Source organism: Aythya marila (assembly GCF_965140915.1).
Source record: "Aythya marila genome assembly, chromosome: 12".
Lineage (NCBI taxonomy): Eukaryota > Metazoa > Chordata > Aves > Anseriformes > Anatidae > Aythya > Aythya marila.
The window spans coordinates 262,368-290,184 of NC_139053.1; the positions used below are offsets into that span (position 1 = coordinate 262,368).

The following is a 27,817-nucleotide window of genomic DNA, read 5'->3' on the forward strand; positions in this document are numbered from 1 at the left end:
TTTGTCCTTTATTAGCATACGAGGCAAGAGTTTTAGCTAGGTGAGAGGAAATTGGATAAGGAAAAGAATTCACAACACATGCAAACATCAAACTGAAAACAAACACTGAATTTTCTACAATGCTCATTCTGCTAATAATATGCAGCAGTTTACTATTAGTTAGCTGCACAGTACAGTATTTCATGCCAAGTCCATGTACGTCCAGTCAGGTAAAGATTGCCATCTGAGTTCAGGCATCATTTATTCATGCAGAACTGAAACAGGAAATTGATACAAAACTGATTCTGTATGTGTATGAAGGGTAATATAGAAATCATTGACAGACCATCAGAGTTTATGAAACTGCAGAAGTTATTAACTATTGTTAACACAGCAAACTCAGGTAAGTAAAGCTCTTTAATTTCTTAAATTAAAAGTACTGATGTGCACATCATCTTTAAAGCCAACAATTTTGAAGTGAAGGCACTAGACAATATATAGAGTTCTTCTGGAGAGTATTTTTTTCCAGATGCTTAGAATATAAGGACTATTTTTCTCCAAAAATTAAACACAGTTCTGCAACCTATACGTTCAGTTTCAACAATTTTAGGGGCATGCAATAGACAATACTTTGCAACATTATCCTTAACAGACAAAGATCTATCTCCAAATTACTCATCGCTTTCTACACTACTGTCATCTGAAGACTCGACCAGATCTTCGGTTACTGCAGAAGTGCAATGCAGCTTTTTAGTACCTAGAAGTAATTAACAAAGTGTAAAATCTATAAAGCAAGAAAAGACAAGAGCTTCAAAACACACATGTAGAAATACAAAAAGCCTTTAGGGTACAAACTAGACCAAAACACTAAAAAATTCTGCACCAAACTGTCTGCAACAAACTATACTGACTGAAAAATACCTGTCTGCCCATACTTTGCTAGAGGTCCTCTTATCTGTTTTCATGGGAGCTGGGCAAGCCAGCTTAGTGTCATACTTATAAAACAATTGAATATTTCAGATAACATCTATGCAATAAAAATTAGGATGATAACCATTTCATACATGAGAAACACTGACTTGTTCTATCCTTACCAGCTGGAAAAGGACCCTTGTCTTCAAAATCTTCCCAGTGTTCGAAATCAAAAGACACATGAGGATTCTGTTAACAAAAAACAGTCTGAAGTATCTGTACCAAAACACAGCTAGTATGTTTGAAATATTCAGTAATTCTCAAATCATTTTTCCCTTCACCTTGTTCTTTAGTAACTTGCACCATGGTCCTTTTTTCTCTTTTGTGAGGATAATAGCAGCCTCTTTATCCTTAATCACACACGATGACTTTTCTGTAAGTATGTACTGATGTAGCTCCATGTCAGCCAAATAAAGTTTGTCTCCTGAACAAGCACTAAATTATAAAAAGGTTTTTAAAAAATAAATACAAACTAACAGTCAAATTTCAGGTTTATTAAACTCAAATTTCATAAACCTACCTGAAAATTACTTTCTCTTTAGAGAAGTCACATTTATAGTCAGCAATACCTGCTATTTTTACCTTCACTGTAACAGTCACTTCATTTTGAAACCATTTTATTTCTGGATAAAAGCTAGAATAGATAAAGATTAATTGGAGTTAGCCCAAACACAAAATAAACTGCCTTACATACAACTAGAATTCTCCCATTAGGTTGCCAACAAACAGATGAGTTTCAGCACCCGTATGTGTATTCAAACCATAATAATTTGACTCTAAGTAGCAATATCAGGAAACCTTATGTCAGGAAAAAGAGTGTCAGCCACACTTGCTACAAAAGCAATGTGATATCAGTCTTTGGAGGAGTGTATTTGTTAGCTCAAGAGGGGACACATCCAACATCACCACTGGTCTCTCATGCTCAGTATCAATTTAACAATTAAAGAATACTTCTACCTGTATTGTATCTATTTACGCGTAAAACAGATAATCTCAGTAAGGATAATTGTCCTGTTGGACAGTTCACATTAAAAAAAAGCATAGTAGCAAAATCACTCTGAATTTTTGTACCATTTGTGCTGATGCAGGGTGGAGTCTTCTGCTTCCTTATTTTGAGCTACACCATCTAAAAATAAGAAATCAAGGAAGATATTTTATACTTATCTATAATGTACAAACCAGATTCCAGAATAGCCCCGTACCATCATAGAAATAATTCAACAGCAATCAGATTACTACTGCAAGCATTACTGCAAGCATGTATTTGGTACTTACGTCAGATACTTCCTATCTGGAAATATTCTATTAAGCTAATAATTCAACTGAAATTTCAAATGAAAAGTATTAGAGTTGGTATTAAAAAAAATAAAAATCACACTTTCCAGGTCATATAAAGGATTTTTTTTTTTTGAGTCTTCCAGACATTATTTGAAACCTGCAACATGTAATTTTAGAAACTGAGTAAATGTTTCAGGGGTTCATTAAACAGCTAAAATTGATATTATCATCAGAGCTTGAAACACAGCATTACAGTCACTCTACTATACCAAGTAAAAATAAAAAGTCTTCCATGGTTAGTATTACATGACATTGCAACTTTTTTTAATCATTCAGCCCTCATCTCTCCAAATTCACATGCTAACTAGAGCTAGACCATCTTCTGTCCTCTTCATGGCTGACATCAAGTCATGTGCTTTTAAATTCTCTGCTGACTGAATACCAAAACCTTGAGCATTAGATTAAGGAAAAAAAAAAAAAAAAAAAAAAAAAAAAAGCTGTTTTCTACCACCCGGAATCTGGGGAAATAATAATAATAAAAAAACGTAATCTCCCAGTGAATGATGCTGTTTTTCACCTCAGATATTCCAACATAGGTTAACTCCCTTCAACCTTACAGCTTTTGGAAGTAAAATGCTCTTCCTCTCCTTGGGAGTTATTTCCTGCTCACCATTCCAAAGAAAACCAAACAACTGAATGTTTCAAGGACAGAATACGTCCCAAACAGTGAAACAGATGTATTCACGTGGCTTACTCACATAGCATCTTCAGGCTACTAACTATAAGGTATTTGTGACTTAACATAAACATGACTTAACATAAACATTTAATAAACATATAATGTTTATGTTAAGTCACAACACATGGTGCTACTCCATATATTCAGAAAAAAAGGCTGCATTTGAAAAAAATGACTTTCATGTTAACATTTTAGGGCTTAGCTTGAATGAAAGCTTTAAATTTTTTGTTAACAAGGAGAATGCTTACCACATAGATGATTCCCCATAGTCATTTTAGAAGATTTACAGTTTTCAGTAGAATTTGCTTGTATGGACATGTTCTGAGGATCAGACATGTTCTCTGAATGGTCTGTATCCTCCTTTATGCTTCTGAACACAGAAAAAAATATTTTTAAAATGAAACATTTATAAAATAAAAGGTTTAAGAATGTTAAATATTCAGTGAATTCCAAATCGTAGTTGGAAGTCCTATTGGAGTTATGTTTCTCATTCTAACATATACAAAACAAACAAAAAAAAACCCACAAACAAACACGGAACTTCTAAAATGCACTTCTAGCAATCCTGAAGTCGCACCCACAGGGTTACTTAAGTTTATTAACACAGTAAGAAGCTTTTATACAGTAATCCAAGTCAGAAGAACATTTAAACTTCTGATGCTGGCAGTATTTCCTTTGAGTCAAAAAATCTGTTAGTCTTAGTGTGTGCGATGGACCTGGATAGGAAACTGGTTACCTTTCAAAAAAGAATTCCAGTTGTTCTGGGGGCTTTTTGGTCATATTTTGTTTTGACTCAGAAAAAATAAAAGTTTTAGAATATTTAGAGTTCTTCACATATTAGTAAGAGACCTCTGGCTTTACAGATTACAAATAATACCTGCAATAACAATTTTAAGAACTCTGTGCTTGTAAGAAAGTGAGGTATTAACGGACACACTATGTAAATTACATCAACTCAGTTAGTTGGCCAAATGAGGGGCTTTACTAGCTGTACTCAAGATGAAGGAAATATTGCAACAGTCAAGCTATGTGAGAAGCCATTGATCATAAGACAACAAAATTTGAATTTACAGATTTTTATGACAAACTTGACTATCTGCATCAAATGCTAGTTTAACATCTTGAAGACTTTCTATTTTTCTTTCCATGGTGCTTATGTAACTAAAGAAAGAGGAAAGCAGATGTCACAAACATGGCTGTCTCTATTTAAACAAAAATCATACTCAGTACCAATAATGTAAATATCCTGTTCATAAAGTTACTTTTTTCCTAGTAAAATATATGCTGAAAATAATACATATTTTAAATACATATTCCAAATAATTGGAAACACTCACAAAGGCTCCAAGTCATTCGTGTGATTTAATACACATAACTTCTGGAGTTGTGTTACGTGTTCTGGATTGTCAGTTCCCAGACCTGTAGACAGAATCTCAGATCGCACACTGTATTCATTGACATACATCTTCAAATCCGAAAGCCTGGTAACCCGGACCTTGAATTACAAAACATGCTAAATGAAAACCATAACTCATTAGTTGTTTCTCTACAATTCTAAGCTGTTCTTTAGATAAAATTTAGAAAATCTGAAAATTAACAAGTATATGTTTAAACATGAAATAACTTACTCACGTTTAATTGTTTTCAAAGGATCACCATATTTTAAATTGTTGTAACAGCTCAATTAACTAGTAGCTAGCCCCATCTAAAAGAACCAATGTGGAAATGAAGTAGAAAATCCTAGCGTCAATTACAAAAACTACAGCCAAAATATACACCATAGAGTTAGAATAACTTCTAGATCCAAATCACAATAAAACTGCTTTGGGTGGGGCCCCAGTTTTATTGAGAGGAATAAAAACAAAAGGTAGCAATCAAAGAGAAAAGATTAAGATCATATCAGAAATCAAGCTAAGTAAGAAAATTACTTTCAGATAATTTTCTCTTTCCACTTTATTTTTCCATCTGATTGAATAGACAGGAAAATAAAGCAGGATATATTCCAAAGCACAGAAATACCTTACTTGGACAGGACCAGGCCGACACAAGAAATGCACGGTGATCCTGGTGTGTGGGGAAGCCTTTCTGATCAACTTGTCTCAACCATAACTCATAAGCTGAGGGATCATTTTTATCTTTGACAGCAATTCTTAAAAGAACTCATTGCCCTTAAAATTGTTTTTGACACAGACATTATAAAAACACAATTAGCTTTTTAAGGTCATTAATGAAGACATGAAATGCACCTTGATTTTTTCTTTGTCCTTTGACTTCACTTTCAGAATAGATTCCTGACTTTCCAAACAAGCAAAACACAAAAAAGCCGACAACAAACAACCCAAACCCTTTCAATTAAAACACAGCCTTAAGGTAGTTTCCTACCTGCAAGATTTTGGGAGAATAGGAAAATACTCAGGGGAAACATCACTGCATGGATGACCTACTCTTCTCCTCCTCACTTTTCCCTACCTATCACCTTCCAGTCAGCACCTCTAACATGGATACTTTGCCCAGCCCAGTTCTGTTACCTTCACAGGCCAGGGAACTGACACAACAATACAAACATGGCACTGACCTTAACATGCCGATTTCAGGAAACCTAAGAAATCAGCTTTGACACAAACAATAATTAAAGCAATTTCATCATGTCTAAGAGTACTATAATGAGACATAACAAAATCAAAAATTTCAGCATCTTCAACATGAGAGGCAGCCTTTATATCCAATTGATGTTTATTAGTTTTCTTTTGAATGCCAATAGAAAGAAATGCAGCTGATGAAGAAAAACCTCACAATACTACCCATTAATGCTCCACAAGACTAAGACATCTTCCAGATGTTAGTTAATGGCAGTGTTAAAAAGTGTTAAAAACAAAACTCCACACACAAACAAGAGCACTCATTCTTCCTATTCGGATTAAGAAAACTAAGGAAAGAAGTTTAAAGGGTTCTTTTAATTTGCAGAAAAGCTTAGAATAAAACTGGCTAAGGAAAGAGAGTTGCAAGAAGAAAAAAAAAGCGCAAAAAAGCAAAAGAACAAGAAGGTAATTTGAAAAGATCGTCGAATATAAAAAAGCAACAGCATCGTCATCACTGAAACACAATACAGCAACACAATACAGTTAGTTATACAATAATCATCATTCTCAGTGTGAACATGTGGCATATCCTTTTTGTCCCACTCCCACTGGTGCAAGAACCAGAAGACAGCAAAGGCTTACAAATATAAACAGAACAAACAAAGCCTAAAGTAAGAGATCCTAGAGATTAGCAAATAATGTTAGAGGACCAAAGCATCACTATCTCAGAGGTATGTGTGGCAAACCACAGAAATGATTTTATAAAAAGCTAAGTAGTATTTCCACAAAACACTTTTGTTATTAACTTCATGAAATAGTCTGGATGACATAACTTATTTGATACTCTGTTACTGGCGTATTTTCAGCTGTCCAGATTTACAGTTCAATTTTTAATCACTCACATACATTCCATCTATAAACAAACATTCACGTTAATTGCAGAACAGCTGAAGCTGTGAGGAGGGAGTCATGTCAATCAACCTCCCTTTTCAAGCAGGGTTATCTAGAACCAGCAGCCCAGGACTGCATCCAGATGGGCCTTCAAGTATCTCCAAGGATGGAGAGTATAGAACTTCTCTGAGCAATCTGTTCCAGTGCTTAGTTACACATGAATACTACGTAGATTAAAATCAGAATATATTTCTGTCTGTGTTCTTTTTTTAACTCAACAACACCATACCTACCATTGGGTCAATCCAAACTGTATTTCCTAGGGCAAGTACTATTTTTGCTTCATGTGGTTTTCCTTTAATTTTGTGATGAATATAATGGGTTACCTAGGAGAAACAAAACACCACCTCTGAGATGTTTAGCAAGGTAACTTTGCATTTATTTGAATTTTAGTGAAGTATCATCTGAGCTTAACAATAAATTCAATTCAATAAATCGAAACGGCTTGAGTAAACTAATGAAGTACTGTAATTTTACCATGGATTAAAGTAGTTAAGTCTTTAAGGAAGGAACTTATTAATAGAAGACTACCCAACCACAGGTCAATTTACAGAGGCTGCCCTCCCATTACTCCCCACAGACTTACAAGTAGCAATAACGTTCTGGAAGAAGGCATTTAAGTCACATAGGAGAAAATCCCATAAATTTCACTTTATTATTTTGCAGGCAAACAAAAAGTAAAAGTTAACTTCTCAGAATCTGGACCACTAACAGATATTTATTGATAAGACTAAAAACAATTAAATTTGATAACTAACTTTGAATTCATAACTGTTTTCATTTAGAAAACAAACACACAAATTAAAGAACCTAAGGGAAATACTATGAAAAAAGAGATGATGAATATTACCTTTGGGTTCCATTCAATTTCATTATCAACGGGTTTCACTCTACAAACTATAAATTCCACAGCCTGAGGTGGCAGCTGCTGAAATCTTGCAGGTAAGTGAAGAAGCTGAGAGCTCTGAACTTGACGTGTTCTGCCTTCATCTATGTATTTGATTTTGATATTAAAGAATAAGTTTTCTTCTTTTGGAGGAGTCTCTACCACCTGAACTCTTCATATAGTGGGAGAACATAACAGAATTAGTATTCATCTAATCAACTGTAAGAAGTTTTTGTTTGTTTGTTTTTAAATCTGCACATGTAAAAAAAAATCACAGTAAAATACTGAATTCTGTGTGGGCATATGCATATGTGCATGTGGGATCATTTTATTTTCCATTTGGTAACTTAAAAAGTATGCGTTTGTTTGGTATTTTAAAGACTGATCTGAATATAGCAGTGTTTTTTTGCTGTTTTCAGGGCAGGATGGGGAGGTGGATATTATATTTTTTGTTTTTAAAAAACAAACAATGAAAGGTTTAGATATTTTTTTTCCTTATATAAAAGTGCACGAGTAAATTAAAAAAAAAACAACACACAACACTTACCTGTGAAAAAGTGTTTCCTCACATAATCCATACAGAGCTAGCTTCTCTGCCTTTTTAATAGGAATTTTATTACTAGTCTCCTTAAAATATTCACTGATTTCTTCAGCAAGAGTAGTATATTGGTCCTGTTGTTTATCTACTATACGACCGAAGTAGTTTGTTGCATTTACAATGTGGAGAGGCAGTATCTGAAAGAACAAAACGTATTAGGGAAGGGAAAAAAAAAGGACTGATGATGTCTCAAATTAATGAGATGTGGAGATGTTTAAGTTTTCATATTCAAGGCCAGCCATCTATTCACAACCCACAGAGTAGGCAGAGAGACTACTGCAAACACACATTTCAGAAGATCATTTATTATTACTATATTATTCTTAGGATAATAAATAGTATTAACTGACCATATTCCAGTCAATGGAAATATATAGCACAAAAACCATCAAGCCTCAGTTGGTGGTATCCCACTTAATGCCAGCGAGCTACGCTATTATCTGTGAAGCTACTAACTACTAAGGCATTCCACACCATCCTAGCTTAATTCTTAATGTTCTCCAACTTTATGATGAATTTTAAAAGAAGCTTACTGGGGAAACACGTAATGGCATTGCATTATTGTTCTCTTTATTAGGCCATCACTCTGAAAATTTTGCACTAAAAATTGGTTTCATAAAAAACAAAACAAAGAATATACTACTAGCAACTCCAACGCATAAAATTCTGGGTGTACTGTCTAAATGTCATTCCACATAGAAATACTGAAATACAGCTAGGTATACAACACAGACAGTAAGAAGACCAGACATTTGATTTCCGCTTCATAGAAATCCCAAAAGAGCACAACATGACTTCAGTTCTTAAAGAATGGAACCCATTCCAATATTTCCTAACAAAGAGGAAAATGAATACTTACTGTATTCATGTATTAATGAATACTTATAATGCTGCAGTCAGCAGAAGAAAGCAGATGATATCACGAAGTCAGTCCTGACCTTAGGCACTACAAAAACTAGATATAGCCTGCCAAATAGTCTGAACTCATACCTACCAAGAAAAACTTCTGTATTAGGCAGAAGTGGAGTGACAAAAAATAAATAAAAAATACACTCAGTTCTCCTTTCTATTCTTGCAGCCATTGACCTTTCGGTACTGATAGTGCCCACTAACTGCGTGAGCTGAATGCACCTGAACTCTGCAAAAGACAGGACGGGAAGAGGATGCAAGCAGTTCAAAGGGGCAAATTTAAGGGCAAATCTGGCACGATTCATGTTTATGCTGCAACCCCTTCAAGGGAGAGAAGAAAAAAGCTAAACATGAACAAACATTTTTGAGATATAGCACACATATTACAGCAGTATTAATGTAAATGTTAAGAAATATGTAATATGCTGAAGTACCTATTTAAGACCTGCCTTTTCAGTACCCAAACCCAAGATAAATAACAATAACTTACTGTCACACGTCCAGACGTTTGTGTAATTTTATCTGGCATATTCTGGAGCATGTCTATTTGTAAATTAATTTGATGACGGTCTGGACACACTGTTCTATTCCTATGTATTAAAAAAAAAGTTTTAGAAAAAAAATAATGAGCAATATCTGGTATGAATGAAAGTACTCAATAGAAAAATCTATGAAGTAGCAGTCATCATTCAAGGCACGCAATTCCTTCTTTCATGAGTATGAATGTTAGGAAAATGACTTATTTCCTTACTTGCAAATTCCAAATGCTTTAAGATAGGTGCACAGTGGCCTTGCAAACTTCTTTTCTTCTTCAGCTTCTAGCACCCTGGCTGTAAAATCATGCAGTTCCAGGGGAATTTCAGCTTTAGCACGCTTCAAATAGCGCAGGATCCCAAGAGCATGACACATGTTGTTTTCTGTTAGCAGTACGACTGACCTTGCCTTTGTATGTTCCTGATCTACAGATGATTCCTAAAACATATGTATGCATTTCTAAGCTTTTATTTATCCGCCAAATAGTTATCAAATGTTAACATTAATTTTTTGAAGATTTATTCAAACCTCTATCACATTATGGAAGTTGTCAGACATGTTGTATAGACGTTGACCAAAGATTCTTGGAGAAGAAGGAAAACTGAAATGTATCACGCAAGATGCATCTGTAATTCCCAAAAACTGCATGCAGTCATCTGTTAAAACTGAACACGTGGTTTAAACACAAATATAAGGGAACTGTAATACTTTAAGCATGTGGAGTATTAGATCACATTTGCAATGCCTGTTTCCTTCTCCCATCCACTTAAGAATCGAGGACAATCTTTTCCCAATACACTTACATAAGGCATTAGGTTTCTTCAACACATTTCATAAGCGCATGGCAGACAGCATCACATGCTAGTTTCTAATCTGTGTAAATCTCAATCTCATAACAATATCAAAGAAAGAATAGGCCACAGCCAAATACTTCACAAAATAGAATACAATTCCAGTAATGCAGAAATGCTAACACCTTGAACCTATAGATGCAATTAAGTTAATCTTCAATTGACAGATAAAAGGAAAAAATGAAGTTTAAAACTGCTTAAGGCTTTGCTCTGGGAAAGAACTCAAAAAAAAAAAAAAAAAAATCTACCAGAACACGGGGAAATGATTATGCTAAGGCTTCAGACATTCTGAATTTCAAACTGAAAATAGCCTTCGTATTAGCAGAGGGAAACCGTAGAAGTTCTTTGAAAGAACTAATAGTTCTTGTAACTAATAAATCAAACAACTCTTTTAAGCTCCATCTAATAAGTAAGGCTTCTTGATGATTTCCCTATCAGCAGTTAACCTTGACACTCAGGGGGGAAAAAAAAAAAAAAAAAAAAGACTAGATGCAGCACTAACAAGTAAAGAGATAACCAACAGTAATTCATAGGGGACTGGCCTCACGGAAGTGACAAAATAATCTCATTAAGTATTTAATGTAGAACATAGGTCACCATGAAGAAATAAACAATAGACAACTAGAAAATGAGAAGATACTCACCTAACACAACATGATTACCAGAAGCATAGCTTTTTGTCCAGTGCTCTAGGACATACGTGAAATTAAACTCCTTTTCTTTATGTATTTTCAAGGCAAATATTGAATTGCTCTTCAGTGCCTAATGACAAAGTTACACATTCTTGCAATACAACAATAACAGCTCTGAGAAACTCTAACAGTGTATCTTATTAGTATCTGGCATACCCTAGAGTTATTTTAAGTATATGGGAAATGGAGAAAAAAGAAAAAAAAAAAAAGAGTAGAATTCTTAGGTTATTTATATGAAAAATACTTAAGCTTACTCATTTCCTGTATAAAATGAAAACTAATAAAGCCCAGCTTCCTACGGATTAATACATTAAGCATCTGTTTAAGAAGGTACAAAGTCAATTTGAAGCTTTTCCCACCATTAAGATGACCTCTCTGTTTTAAGGGATGCTATTTTCTAGTATCATGCAGGCTCACATTTCAGACTCTCAAAAAGTGCTAAAAACTCTCATTGATCTCCCGCACTTAACTTGCATGAATGAAGAAGTCTCAAAAAGGCTTTATATATTTGTCAATTCAAAATTGTTTAGAAATTAATCACTACTAAAGCCTTTGTTATTTAGAAAGAAAGCATGCGTAATGAAGTGTTTTTTTTTCTATGTCACTTAAGGTATTTGAAGTTGGTGTACACAAGGATTACTACGAACAAGTTCCACTAAAAGCTTCAGTACTTCTGTAGCATTGACAAACTTTTGGTTTTTTTTTAGTGGTGGTATTTGAGCAGGGGGTGTTTTTGATACTCCTGAAGAAATTTAACCCTCAGACACTCAAGGAAAACAAAGTCTCAAGACAAAATCAGATTGGTTTCTGTTACCAGTCTTCAAGGACTAAGCATTCCAGATACACTAATTACGTATTAAGAATCTTTCAAAGAACACAGGATCTATTCCAAATTCTGGGAGAGAATATATTTCTGTGTTTTAGGACTATTCCTATTAGATCCGGAAAGTCTAGCCATATATTCTTTTGCTATCCCACCCTTGAAACTACTGCTAAATGTTTTCTTTCTCATATCCTCATAGCCTGCCTCCTTTAGTAAAAAAAATAATTATATCTCCACCATGCTGTTGAGGTTTAACAGCACTGCTTCGCATCTCTTGCTTCCCAGTGAAATCTAACAGTTCTCCTCTCTAGCTTCATACTGTTCAAGGACCAGCAGAGACAATGAATGTACAAAGGATATTTTTTGTTTTCCATTGCTCTCTACTGCTGTGTTACCTGAAAAAAGAACAACTGCAGGAAAACTCCTTGGTCTGCCTCTCTAAAATGCTGAGTACACATAGATTAAGTGTCTTTTTTTTTTTTTAAACTGTTATATTACAAGCTAAGTTTGGTTGTTTTGTTACCTGATGTACCATTTCTACTTCATCTAGTGAATCTGTGAAAACCAACACCTTCTGAAGATGATTAGGGGTAAAATCCAACATTTTGAGTAATATAGCGGTTTTCTCACTGCTCACACAATGCTGCACAACCTAGAAATTGACACAAAATAGATGACTGATAATTCATATAATCTAAACATACTTTATAGCGTAATTCTTCATTTTAATGAACACTATGCATTGTTACACAATACAGCTTGAATCAAGAGAAAGAAAGAGTAAATGGTAGCGCTTTTGTTAAGCTTACATGATATGCAGTTCTCACAGAGGACATCCACTTGATACCTTCCAAAAGCATTTATTTACATCACATAATCAAACACCCATGTTAAGAATTTGATGAAATGCTCCATTAAAATGACAGACACGATTTTTCATTCATTTAATTTTAGATGATTTTTCAATCTTTTGTTCTAAGTTTGGCATTTTCAAGAACTACTGAAAACCTTCAAACTACAAAAAATGTCCTGCTCCAGGTGAAACACTAAAGCCTTTAAAACACTGACATTGTCAGTCCTGCCAAACTACTAACTTGATTTCTCACAAGGAGTGGTACGTTTTTCAATTTGGGGTGAAGCTTAGAACATCTAGTCTTTCAAGTATCCTAACATGCTCAATCCCCAATTTATGGCATAAATTATAAATTATTTTTAGACACAGACGAATTCAGATCATACTTACATTTTGTATTATTCTCAAGGGCTACACTCTATTTACTAGAAATTAAATATACAGTTTGAAACACTCCATATCTTGACCTAAGATTTCCAGAAAAAAGGTATTTTGTTGCATGGCGCACTGCAGTAGAACAAGGTGTTTTTTAATAGCTCTGTTGTGGCAGAACTTACCCTGTAGTTTTGCCATATACAATTAATAGTTGAAACAACTTTCTAGTAATTTTGTCACAAGCTACACCATTTGGTAATGCTCACATAAAATCCAGACTTATAAGCAGGATCATGGAACTAATTGAGTCTTCACCCAGTCCTAGAAACTAAGGTAAGTGACCATCACCTCATTCAGTAAGGTTTTCTAAGAATCACCTCAGTTTGTATGTGGGAAGTAGACCTGAGCAACCTGATTTACAATTCCTGCACTATCCAGTTACAACAAAAAACAGTTTTATTTTATATATATATATATAAAAAATACACACACACACACACACACTGAGCTTGATCAGTACAGACAAGACGAAAGACATCTTGGTAAACCAATAGCAACATCACCCCCGGATTTTTACCTGATGTACATTTCCGTAAATAGAAGCTTCTTCCATAGCTGTTATCACAATGTAAGGATCGTTCATGAATTCCTTTATTAAACGTGCCATATGTTTATTCCAATGAGTTCCAACAGCAATAATTTGATGTGGTAAATATTCCCATTCTTCAGTAATAATGGTCTTCTTGTAGCAATCTAATATAGTAAAAACCTATAAAGAAAAAAAATCTATCATCCTCTTACCCTATTCCAAGGAATCTGTAAAAGCAGTGGAGTGTATATTGCTCCAGAACACTTTTTTTTTTTTCCACATTATAAAACTTGAATCTTTTGTGTTGTATCTCAGAAGAAAGCGTTGTGCACTTTTGCCCTATTATTTGAATACCTCTGAAGCAAGAAGAAAGTGCCAGAAGGACATGAAAGAACTGTTTGCACACATGCACACAAACATCCTCCCTGGAACTGACTATATTAATTGATCAAGGATCACAGCTAACACCTGAAGAAGCAGCTTCAGTAAACCCCTTGCCAATAAAATCTACTAGAAAAATGAATGTTCAAGTAGTTACAAAATAGTTACAAAAAGTTAGATTAATAGACCAAAGCTATACTTCTCCAGTGTTGTATTCTGTCAGAAACATACAGATAAAATTTTTATTTTTAATTCCGTTTCCTTCTCAACTTATACTCTAGCCAAGGATTCAAGATTAGTATTTGCATTATTTTCCACTGTCTTCAAGACTGCCACATGCAGAACAACTGGAACAACATTTTACCATCTGAATGCAAAACCCAATTACCTGTTCAGTAGCTTCAGAAAACAGTACCTCAATCTCATCAAAAACAAGATGGGAAAGTCTACAAAACAATAAGCAGTTATGTTCATACAGTCTCAGGAAGCTGTATGGTGTAGTCACAATAACATCACCTACAAGTCAGAAAAAAAGACTCTTAACATTTTTCTTTTATGATTTTAAAGAATACAAGTAAAAAACACTGTAGGGCAGGTCAATTTTACTAAAGAGACCACTAGATGATCTCTTGAGGTCCCCTTTAAAAATCGTATGATTCTACATACATTCAGGCAGAATAAGATACTGAAAAGTGTCTGTAAGGAGGTGGTTAAAATGCCCACTAACATAGGTCAAACCTCAAATAATGGAACAAAAATATATCTATTTCTGTTCCTTCACACTAAGTGCCAGTAACGCTGTTCTCAAGCATAATTAAGAAAATAGAAAGTATTCTTACATCCTTGGATTTTCACTCTTTTAGCTTCTTCCTTATTCTGCCCAAGTATTATCAACATTGGATGAAGCTGTCTGGAACATCTGCTGTAAGTTTTCAACAACTCAAAAACAAGTTGTGCCTTCTTCCAGCCAGGACATAAAATAAGTGCTAGTGGCTACATACACACACACAATTTTACACCATAGTATTAGACAAGAAGTACAGTTCTTACAATTCTGAACATCTCAACATTTAGTAAAAAAATAAAGTCTGCAACACAGGTCTTTATGTGCTTAAAAACTGAATCTTTTAGTACCGTATCATCTCATTAACGTAGATGCTACAGACCCAAGGAATGCTATGCCAGGCTACCTGAAGACAAAAAGGATACATGCAGTAACATAGTGTAAAAGGTCCAGAAATTTAACAGAAGCAGGAACATGGTCTAGTATGACCCCAAGTAACTTAAAATCTTCACCTAAAAGTCCCTTACAAACTCAGTAATTCTGTAGTTCTGTGCTCTAATACAAGTTATGAAACAAGTTACAACATTTCAAACAGCTAATACAAATTTGAATTTAGCAAAAACAGACTAAGTCCTTTAAAAGGAACCTTCATAAGAATCAAAGTGCTATAACATTAAGCACTTATTAGACATAACTTACTAAGTTTTAGACTTCCAATATTCATGCAGTCCATCTCCATAAGCCTTTACATTGAAAGGCCTATAAACAGGCAAACATCACGAAGATACACTAAGATCACATTAGAAACATACATTCTAAACCCCCACTATTTTTTGATTTATTATTCTATTTTGCACTTTAGAACAGAAAACCTGATACTACTCTAATATATACATACTCCATTTCTGTTTGGCAAGGCTTTGTAGCAACTTCCCAATTGCAAGAACGTAAGAACTGGTGGAATATATAAGAAAGGGTCATTTCCTTGATGTGAGATGGCAACTACATCACATCCTCGAGCAACTGGTGGCCAACAGTAAGATTCTGTGAAGGTAGGGCCTAAGAATTTTTCCCGAGTAAGTTCCTTAAGAAAAAGATAATAAAGAGTTCCATGTGAAAACTGTGTACTTACATATTGACAAAAAAAAAAAGACAAAAAAAATAAAAGACAAAACTCTATGTGACCTAAGAACTTTTTTGACCCACTTCATAACTAATATTCTTAACATGCAATATGAAAACAAATTCCTTGGGGTCAGTGAGTTAAATTATGACATTGAAATTAAAGTCACTCAACTTATGACAACAGTTGACATACCTGCAGAAACCTTACAGAAGCCTGTAAGAAATTCTTACAGGTGTCTGTGTCAGCATCTCTCTAAAGCTTCTTTATTTATTCAATCACATGACAAACATCCTAGACATTCCTCCATCAAAACAAGGTATTGAAATAACATATTTAGTATTTAAGGCTGAAACATATCATCCTTAGAAGAAATTCAGCGTAAAATCAAATATTAGTATTACCTTTTTCAGATCATCATAAAGTGGTGCTTTTTCCAGAATTGAAGATGGCTCAATTTTGTTGCTAAGAAAGACAAAGTTCCCTTCTTCACTAACACTGTGAGAACTCTGAAACCGTAAGTAGAAGATAGTATTGAAGGCAACACGAAATAAAAGGGTTTAAAATAGTTTAAAATAGTTTACTTATGATGACTCGAGCATTTCTTGTATTTAAAAAATTAGATTTTGATAAAAAAAAAAAACAAACAAACAGGAAAAAGAAGTTGTAAATGCATTTTAAATGCGATTCATACATACTGATCAGCTACACAGAGCAGTCATGAGACAAATACTCAGTATTTCTTTCTTAATGAATGATTTATAAAGACCTTCATAACACAACTGTCTTAAGAGAAACAACAAAGCAGGTAAAAGGGCTGGAAGGCAAGTTCTATGGGAAGCTGAGGACACTTGTTTTGTCTAGTCTGGAGAAAAGAAGGCTACGATGTGACCTTGCTGCCCTCTACAACTTCCTGAGGATAAATGGAGATGGAGCAGCTGATCTCTGTTCCCTGGTAACCAATAATAGAACACACAGGAATAGCACAAAGCTGTGCCAGGAGAGGTTCAGACTAGGTATTCGTTTTTTTTTTTTTTTTCAGTCAGGGTGGTCAAACACTGCAGCAGGCTTCCTAGCAAGATGTTTGATACTCCATGACTGTCAGTGATTGAAATGCACTTGGATAGTGCCCTCAATAACGTACTCCAACTTTTGTTTATCCCAGAAGGGGTCAGGCAGTTGGTCTCGATAACCTGAGCTTCTGACTGAGCTATTCTAATTAAGATACTCAAAAGAAAGCATTAGAAGCTGGATGCACACTTAGTGCTCAACTACAACAACAAAAATACAATTAATTAAAAATTACTAGTAAAATCCACTGTGGTGGCTTGGCCTCACAGCCACTTGCTCACTCTCCCCTTCCATAGGGTTGGCGGAGAAGCAGGAGAGCAAGAGATCTTAAAATACAGTCAGGGTTGTTACCAACTACTGATGCACACAAATCACACTCAACTTTAGGTAACTTAATTTGTTGCTAAGTAATGTAAATATTTGAGTACTGTTTTGGTTATTAAGAAAGAAAAACAACAGGACATTTGCACACTGATGGAAAAACACCTTTCTCCCTCCATGCAACTTCGCTCCTCTCCCTTTTTAAGTGAACACAGATTAGACTAAGCTGCATCACTGAAGCAGCTATCAGCACAAGGCAGGCACTGCAGTCAGAATGTAGCAGATTGCCTTCCTTGCTCCTTGTATCCCACTTCTTTACAGTGTGGGTCCTCCACTAGTTACAGACCCTTCAGAAATACCTGCTCCAGCACCGAACACCTCCTGTTGCTCTTATATTGGTGTTCCCTGTATTGTTTCTCACTTTTTTTCCATTCCTTACTCCTCCTCTGGTGTCTTCCACCCTTTCTTAAGTATACGTTCATAAGGGTGCCACCAATTTTGCTGACTGGCTCAGCTTTGGCCTGAACTGGGCCTGATGTGGAGCCAACAAGCATCAGCCCCTAACTTCCTTCTAAAAGACCACCTCTGTGTCCTCTCCCTCCACTAACAAAACCTTCCAGGCATATCCAGTACATTTGCATAGAACAAGGTAAATTTAAGTTAAATGTTTGAAATACCCATTGGTTATCTTCTATTTTAGGAGTCTTCAGAGGATCAGAATTTAAGAACTGCAAGAACCTGAAAAAAAGGAAAAATAATAAATATAACAAATGCAAAAGTAAAGTACAATTTATAAATACCACCAATATTTCTAAAATCTCAAGAAGCAATTCACTTTTCACAATTCAAAATACTTTTAATGCATTATCTATGCTGAGGAGCAAAACCTTCTAACTTGATTACAGAAATAAAGAAAACAGTTTTTAAAACTGAAGGTAGCATTAGCTTTTTAGTATCTGCATATAGCCCCAAACAAATTTTTGTAACAGATAATTAGTAGCTTTCTCAAGTCCAGAGGAAAAAATAAAATAATCAAACATCACTGTAGAAAGATTTCTTAAGAGTTTCAAGGAATGAAACAACAGTTCTTTCCGTCAGCTACATAGTGAATTTAAAAGACAAACAACTCAGGCATATTAAGTATGGGTCATCTGATCTGCATCATAGTAAATCAAAGCACAGCACAAATCAATTCACATTTAATTCAGTTTGAAAATATAAGATCACACTAACAATTGATATAATAAAGCAACTTAACATGTTTAGAGTGCAGAAAAATATTTCCCCATCAAATATTTTTTGCCAAACCATAGTTGAGAAGGAACTATTTTTATTGTACTCTGAATAAATATCAACAGCTTCAAACTCCCTTCTTCCCCAGAAGTGTGCATATGCATTTTTTTTTCTCTTAAGTGCTCAAGAATAGTAACTCAGAACATATATCACCACCTAAATCTCCGATTACATAATTATTTCAAATATTTATCACAATGCACCATACCTGTCTGTGTGAACAGCTGACTTTTCCTTGCAAGGCAAACCCGGAAATACTTTGACAATCTATCAAGAAAAGGTGAGAACTATTTCTTTGCACTAAAATACTGTTCAAGAGAAGTATTTCTTCCACCTACTAAGGTAAAAGTAGTTTTCTTACTTAACTCTAGGATTTTCCAAGTATTCTGGGTTTCTCTTTGTACCAAATTATATGTTTGCCTGATTGAGGCAACAGTTTTAATGAAGCAAACTTACTTCTTACAGAACAGTATTTTCTTTCAAGAACATAACAAGAATATTGCCCACACAAAAAAAAGAAATATTAGGTCATGGTCATATCTCAAGCAATAGCCCTAAATGGGGATCTGAAATAGTATGAACACACACTGCTTAGTTCTTAAACACCTTATTTAAAAATAAATAAATAAATCATGAGAAGCCTGCACACATCAGACTGGAGGAAAAAGCAGAAACAGGTTGCCCTCCTGCAAACTAACAAAGTGAATGCACATGAAGGTAAATTGAACAACAGTGAAAATCTTCAATGGAATAACCTGTAGCAGACACTATATCCAGACTTATCCAAAAGATCCTCAGTTCTGAACTAGGGTTTTCCTAACAATCATCTTTTATCACAAGCAACCAACAGGCTTGACTTGGTCAAAAACCTGCATCACTGAGGTGGCTGATAAAGGTTATTTGGCATTAGACTGCTCAACGAGTAAGAAGAAACTCCAACAAATGTTAACCATTCTATAGCATAAGGACTATTTTGTTTTCAGGGCAGCGTTAAAGTTTACCTTCTTTTATATTTAGAAAACTGAACATCCCACTGTAGACCCTTATTATCTTCATAAAACCATAGCAAAAGAGTGAAAGAGTAGACACAACCTTTCCAAGGATGTGTTTTTCTTTTTAATGTTCTGCATTTTAAAGTAAAAGGACAACATTCCACTCCAATTTAGCTCTATCAATAATTACAACGGTCCCACAAATCTGTTACATAGAAGAAACAGCTAGATGACTACAGTATTCCTTATATGTCCCATATATGCTTAATCGAATTCACCGTTGACACAATATGATACTTACAGATTTGGTACCTTCATTTACATCTGTGCTTGACCTTTGGTACATCTTTTCAGGAGAAGAAATAGAAACACTATGACCTAAGAAGATAATCAGAAATTTTTAAATTATCTGAACACATAAAAAGCTAATATTGTTATTTACAGCGAGTTGCCACTGATTTGCTGTTTAGTTTCTTCTATCAGTTGCTAATCTCAAGGATTTGAATCCTTGAGACAAGTTACAGTAAATCCTACAGTTGTACAAGTACCTCTGATCAAATAATACCCTCCAAACTCAAGAACATCAGTAACACACTACACAAGTAATTTCAGCAGTATCTAATGCTATTAAACAGATCAACAAATGCCCATTGAACTCACCTCTCAGCCTTCACTTGTCTTGTATGCTACAAAAAAAAGTATTCCTACATCTGGTGATTTGATGACTGTTTGTGAAGTCATAAGCACTCTTTGTTAGGATACCATTTGATACAATTGTTGATTCAAACTGAGACATTAGAGTAGCTTCATGTTCAATATATCCAATTAGAGAAACTTAGCATATTGTCTATTTGATTGTTTCTGAAATATATGGTTCCTACCTGTTTCAAGATTCATTGGTACTTTCTCCTCAGACAGAACTGGCCTAAAAGCACGTGTAGGATCAATGATTTTTACTGGAAAATATTCAACATTTAATGACATCTGGTTCTCTTGATCTTTTGCAGGACTTCCAGTATCCTCTTCAGTTTCCACAAAGCGAGCAAAGTTCTTTGAGACAAGATCATCATTAATGCATACCTTAAAAAAAAAATTAAAAAAAAATCCTTACCGACCAGAATCAATATTGCATACTATTTAAGGGTATATCTGAAGTTTTAAACTATGGTAATGTTTAAGCTGATAGATTTGAACGGATAGAAGGTATTAGACTTTATATGTACCTTCAAAGTTATTGCCTATGGCAAAGACCACAGCCACAGCGTTAACAGCCTTTAACATGGAGTGATCCAAGCAGATGCAAGTGAATTATTTCATAACTACATTACAGCTACTTAAGTCTGACAGTAACTACAGGAGATTATTGGCAGAAGTTAGATATTTTGACAAGTGGAGTTATTGTTTCCCCTGAAGGTTTGAGGACTCGGTCTTACCACAGAATGGTTTGGTTTGGAACATACCTTAAAGATCATCTAGTTCCAACCCCCCTGCCATGGGCAAGGACACCTTCCACTGTATCAGGTTGCTCAAAGCCCCATCCAAAGCAAGTATGAACTGGTATTTAATGACATTTGAATGAAGTAGTTGCAAAATATTCTAAATATAACACAAAAGGTGTGAAAATGCAGTAAATAATTCACGTAGCTGTCCACTTGAGTTGCTTCCTGTATATTTATAATTTTAAAGGAACATCTCATTGTAGGATGCAGAGTAATTCAGCTTAAATAACATCAAATATTTCTTGAAAAACCTCAAAGACAGTATTTTTTTAAGCAAAGAAAATATTATAATGCTTGAAAACAGATACAAGATTCTTGAAGACATACAGGTTTACTGTGCAGTTCATTGTCACAACCTCCAAAACAGTTGTGCATTACAGCTCCAGGTAATCAAATGGAATAGCAAAAACCAACCAAACCAAACAAAAACAACAGAAGAACAACACCTCACCCAGGATAATTCTAGTTCATTTAAAGTTATCTCCAACAATTCAACTTAAAAATGAAAGTGCTCTGGTTTTAACACTAATGTTAGTGTTCACACATTTCTTACACATTTAATACATTGTTTGGACCAATTTGTTTAAATTCAAGTTCCATAAAATATTGATAGCCCTAAAATTTTTGTTATCTGCTCTTTAAAAAAATATATTTATTTTAAGCTGTGAAGAACTTAATGTATTACTTCAAATTTTAAAATGTCGCTGAAATAAATGTGATTAGAACAATGAGGAAAAAGATGAATGAGCTTGCAGTGAGTAGAATTGACTCTGTCTGGTATCCATTGCTGCTCAGCCTTTCACCAGACCAAGTTAGCAGGAAAAGAGCTTTGGGAACACAACACTCATTTTCTGTGAGCCTCATTTGTGATTTTTCTTGTACCCTGTCCTGTAATTCTAACAGTTGTAATTAGACCTAAAACAAGCCAAATTGCAAATGATAAATTCATAAAATAAATTACCTTCATCAGAAGTTCCTAAAAATGAAAGAAAAACTTGAAAGGGCAAAAAGAAATTTGCATGAAATAACCTAAATTTGCAGTTCTTATGAGAACGTGTACTTTTTGTTATGCAAGATATCTTTGTGCAATGCTACAAACTTGTACTTCGCTTACCTGCCAATACCTTCAAAATAAAGGTACACATGAATGAAAATGGAATTTCTGCCTCCTGGAACACCTCCAGAGAGTTACATCAACACAATCATAAAACAATACCTTTAATAAGTTAATGATTTAGCTTCTACTGTATCTGGCAAATGACAAAACTCACTTGCAGATAATGCTTTTCAGTCCTAAACTGATTACAAAGTTATTATTTACATAATAAAGCATACAAATAGGTTTGCAGATAAAAAAGTATCTTACCTTTTCATCTTTTATTGTCACATAAAGAATAACATCAAATGTATTATCCTCTACAGCACATAACTTGGCTTTGATTTGTGTAGTTGCTAAATGTAGTAGTAAGAAGGAGAAATATTAACCCTGTATCAAATTATCAGTATTTTTCAAGCTATACAAAAACAGAAATAATGATTAAATGAATGCAACCTATTATTTTGAAGAAAAATTAATACAAATGTTGTAACTTTTAAATGAAACAATAATCTAACAAGGCATTAACAGAGCTCGAAAAATTAAGTTGTCCTCAGTCATTGAAGGAAGATTGAGAACTGAAAAGCATTCATGACCTGTCCACCAAAACTAAACTTAGTCATACAGTGAAATTATTTATATATTTATGCGTATTTGTGAAATCAAGTTCCATGTTGTTATTGCTTCCTATTGACCTTTACTTTGCATAATAATGCATTACACTTAGATGTGTGAAAACCTGTAAATCATGAAAGTGCCATGTTCCATTAGTATGGGAAATTAAGAGCCTAAAGACTCTACTGTTTTTATAAATTCATCCTCTCCTCCTCAAATATCTGTGTATTGTACTTGCAAATAAGCAGGTAGGTTGTTTTTCAGGTAGAGGCACATAAACAAGGTTAGACAAGAACAGTAAAGGGCTGCTTTTCTAGCAACACCAACAAGCGCTCTCACACCAAAAAAGAATGCTGGATATGAAAAAGACTGCATGAGCTCCTGAAACAGCACACATGGGAAAGGACAACAGACTGGAAAACAAGCATTTCTACTTCACTAAGTAACTACTTTGAGCAGTAGATAGTTTCTTCCAAGATAAACGCTCTTGAAAGAAACTATTCCAAGCTGGCAACCACCTAGTCAACTTTAACAATTTATGCAGTGTGGTAAAGATGCAAGTCTACACACATTGTTGGCTAAGTCAAATCACACCAAAAAAAAATTGACTAACTCCCTTCTCTTTAAAATGCTGTGAAAATTAAAAAGGAAGTACAATCAAATATATATTCCAGTACTACATTTCTCTGACAACTTATTTCCCAAAACAGAAGGGCCAATTACGATTTTGACAGCATATTTACCTTTCAGAAGACTTTGAAAATACTGAGTAGCAGCATTATCCCATCTTTGGGCTGGCCTAGGAAAATAAACGCAACCAATTATCCCACAGCATCAAAACTTCAAACAATAATCTGAAAAGTGAGGCACATTCAAAAAAAAAAAAAATGTTCTCAGTTCATGCTAAGTCTCAAAAACTGCCTCTAACAGAAACATTAGCACGATCTTTGAATGTAATTTCAGTTTTGATGTTTCAGTTCATTCATAAAATGAACTGCCTAAAAATTACTAGATATTGATTTGTCAAAGTATGATGGCTTATATCCAACATAAAATAAGGCAGGAAAAAAAAAAAAAAAAAACAACAAAAAAACAAATAAACAAATAAACATATTAACTAGAAATAGAGTGGGAACCCGTTTGTAGAACATATTAATTACTTAAAATAAGTATTGACCAGTTTTGAACAAGCACTTTACAAACATTGTAAAGACTTTAATGTCTATAACAGAAAATTAAGTTCTTTACCATCTTCAGCAATTGCAAATACAAAAAAAGAATCAAATGTACAGCATTGCAAAAATATAAAATATAGTAGATATATGTAGAGAACTTAGTGGTCTTTTGATAATTCACAAAGATGGCCCACTCAAGATGTATGCTATTTCCATCCTAACTAAACTAGTATTTGTTTTGTTAGAGTATCTAGGTAAAATACTGATTCCTCCTTACTAAACTAGTATTTGTTTTGTTAGAGTATCTAGGTAAAATACTGATTCCTCCTTACAAAGGACAGTATAAAAAACAAACCTAACAGTCAAACTACATGTAGTTTTAAGTATTCTTTAACAACATAAATCAAGATAGGTTACTTGCTATAATGCCACATTCCCCCACGATCTGGCAGGTCTTTGACAATAACATCCTAGAGCTCAAAGTAAGGATATACAAGCACTTTTCTTTACCACTACATCCCAGAGAAAACCTTATTCCACTCCTTCAAAACTGGCATAAATATGATACGGAAAGTACAACAAGAATCCTAAGTATTTCAAGGAGACAGATATAATGGGGAAAACCAAAGCTATCTATAATGTTTATACATTAACAGAACTTCAGTTCAGTCAGAATGTCTAATGGCCACAAACAGGATTGTAGGGAATAAGATGAGCACCTGTAAGAAACCGCACACGGATCAATTAGTAGAGAAGCTCATTTGCTGGAATCACAGTTCTGGGATTGCAGATGAAGGGCATTAACTGCCAAAAATTTGTCTGAATTTCTTAGTTTCTAAATAAACATCAGAAGTTTCAAATAGATGAATAATAAAACCCAAATCATTAGCAAGTTTATGAATTCCTCTTGTAAAAAATAAATTGTTTTCCACATCTTATCTCCTATGTTCCTATTGAAACAGTATCCTCTGAAGAAAAACAAACAAACAAACAAAACATTGTGATGAAATTTCATACCTAAGAAATTTATGACTAGAATACAATTATTAAACTCTACTTACACTATTTTTGCTGTATCTTCACAAAAGTTGACACGCAACGTCACTGGCTTTGTGCAATGCAATCTACATTTTTTTGCTCTGTATGGGATTTGCATAAATGCTTTCATTGCAACTCGAACACTTAAAAACAAAGCAGAAATAATCTCATTTTACAGAGCAGACTATTTTCCAGTGGTGTTTCAAACACGTGCTTTCATTATCCTGTATGCAACAACACATTTCTTCTAGAAGCCTGGCTCCTACAGTGAAACTCCCTGGAACCCCCGTTTTATTTATTTATCTAAGACAGGTCCTGTAAGGAGCAATTAATAAACACATTTGCCCTGAATATGACTGCACTTCCCATTTAGTAGAGAAATCTCAGAAAGGTTTGCAGTGCAGTTTAAAGTCTTTTCATGATATTTAGACCTCATACACTATATATACACAATCTGGCAATTCTTACCTCTGAGTGAGAAGCCAGGTATGACTAAAATCAGTAAGAAGGAAATTAATAAATATACTAACATGCATCTGTACTCATTTCCCTAAAAAAAAAATAATAATAAATCTTTGTATAGCTATCATTAGAGCCTTGATCTATATGTAATTACCCCTTATAAATGGTTTTATGGGAGACATTTAGTAACCAGCAGGACACCACCTATACCAAGCTTTTAAGATCCATATAATTATCATTTTTGTTCCAAGTTATTTCATAATGAAAAAGCAGTATATCATGTGTTTAATTGTATTAGAAAGTATTTTAAACTTGGCATTATAAAGTTGCTCACTGATACAGGCACAATCTATTTAAAAATGTTATTTAAATTAAGATTTTAAAATATTTTTTCTAAAATATTTTAAATAAGATTTCTTAATTTTGTTGAATACTACAAAAACACTTGGTAAAGATCCTTGTACATTAAGTTGGATATTTTACCAAAGAAATGAACCTTAAACATGTCTGAAAGCTGGAAGAGATTTTTTAAGACACATTTTAAGATTTTAGAAACCTATAGTTTCATAGTGGTTTTATTTATTTATCCCTTAATAAGGTGTGTTTCAGTAACGTTAACTGATAACCATAAATCTCAACCATATTAAACGGACACTATTCCAGTTTCAAGTCCTTAAGGAAAAGAAAGATAGAATAGAAAACATCTTAAAAAATTAACAGAACAAAGACTGGTTTGCATCCACGCTGACCAGGGCCCATCACACATCTAGCAGTTTCTTATAGACCCACACTTCACTTTAACCAAAGCCTTGTGACTATTAAATTAAATAAACACTGATAGCCAACAAAATACGTTTCAGTGACACTCTCAAAAAAAAACACTTACTCCTTTGTTTTAACAATAGTGTATTTGGCATAATCCACAAGAAAGCATTCTGTTTGATAATGACCTGCACAGTACATGATTGATTTAATAACTGCTCTACACCAGCATTTCAGTTCTTCACTGAAAACCACACACATCTGAAAAAGAAAGATCAAAACAACAGGTTCTTGTAAATGGAACAAACATCACCGTCAGTTTTCTTAGAGGCAAGAAAACGGTGTTTACAATACAGCCCCAGTTTACTCTATAAACTGCAAGTACTGCAGCTTCCTTAGTGATAAAGCTTACAGACAAGATGATATAAGATGATATAAACCACATAGATGTCCTTTTCTACTACAAAGCAATATTAAAAAAAAAAAAATACACTTGGATACTTCACCCTCTAAACCAAAAAAAAAAAAAAAAAGATCTCTTTTTATTCTTTTTATGCACACAACATAGCAATGTCTTTACCTGGCCTTTTTCTAATGTTACTGGCTTTACTTCGTCCACATTTTCACAAGATTTGTCATAGAACTGATTCATTTCTGCATTCAAGTTTTTATACTCTATTTCATCAACTATGTACGGCCCACATCCTTTCATAGTAACCCAAAAGCAGCTTGGATCTTCAATCTGGTGCAAACAGTAGATAAAAAACAAACAAACAAACAAACAAACAAGTAGTATTATCCCCTGCAGAAGCGATAGAATATTTTCATGAGCATCTGAGCAGTAAACAGGAATCTTAAAACCTTCAGCATGGCCCCCTACATTATAGGAATAGATATTCAGCATAAAGAATGTTAACAGGCATAATACATCTTTCACGTTCAGACAGTTAGTTCAATAAAAGACTTCTAAACTTGTTTCTTTAGCACTGCAATTAATGACGTATGCATTCTGAAAGGTAAAATCATTTTAAAAGTTTGTTAAATGAAATATAGTGACTTAAGTGCACATATATAAACATTTTACTTTCACAGAATTTTCAGAAAATGAAAAAAAAAAAAAAAACAAATCACTGACAGGCTTTTCTTCAGTCTCAGAAGATGTGTAACACAGCCAGTTTCTTTAAAATAGGGCCACAGCTTTCCACTCAGCCTTTGTAAGCATTTATATACCAGTCTTACAGCTAATAAGTGTACTTGCTATTCTGGGGAAAAAAAAATCCATGATCTCTTGCAGCATTAATTAGAAACCTATTACTATGTTCAATTTAAGATTACACAGGATATCTTCCATTTTAGATTTTTGCTGCATCCCTGCTAACCTCTTTTGAGAGGAAACCAAGATAAACACGTGGAAAGAATGGGAAAATGTATATAATCTGTCAATGACCCCACCATGTGTAAGAAATGACTGCTGAACAGAAATTAAGGCATAATCTTATTTGTAAATCTGACTTCTATAGTTTTACTGAAATAAACACCAATCCTTTCAACTTTTAAAAATTCCATCATACCTGTAGTACAAAGACTTCCATATTGC

At 34.1% G+C, this 27,817-nt stretch overlaps 1 protein-coding gene across 1 annotated transcript; it reads right to left on the minus strand.

Moving 5' to 3' along the window:
- Positions 1–650: 650 nt before the first annotated feature.
- On the minus strand, positions 651–27,812 carry TDRD12 (tudor domain containing 12; the record flags this gene model as incomplete). The annotated part of the gene is made up of 30 exons (XM_082769696.1): positions 651–736; positions 1,074–1,140; positions 1,233–1,386; positions 1,472–1,585; positions 2,023–2,077; positions 3,217–3,338; positions 4,306–4,463; positions 6,732–6,824; positions 7,349–7,556; positions 7,932–8,119; positions 9,382–9,481; positions 9,643–9,863; positions 9,954–10,090; positions 10,921–11,038; positions 12,315–12,443; positions 13,597–13,788; positions 14,378–14,505; positions 14,829–14,982; positions 15,672–15,857; positions 16,301–16,405; positions 17,966–18,026; positions 18,790–18,848; positions 19,875–19,951; positions 20,455–20,653; positions 22,439–22,524; positions 23,527–23,582; positions 25,020–25,139; positions 26,345–26,481; positions 26,801–26,962; positions 27,792–27,812. 30 exons carry the CDS (start codon positions 27,810–27,812, stop codon positions 651–653), a joined length of 3,693 nt encoding a protein of 1,230 aa, XP_082625822.1.
- Between the last annotated feature and the right edge of the window lie 5 nt (positions 27,813–27,817).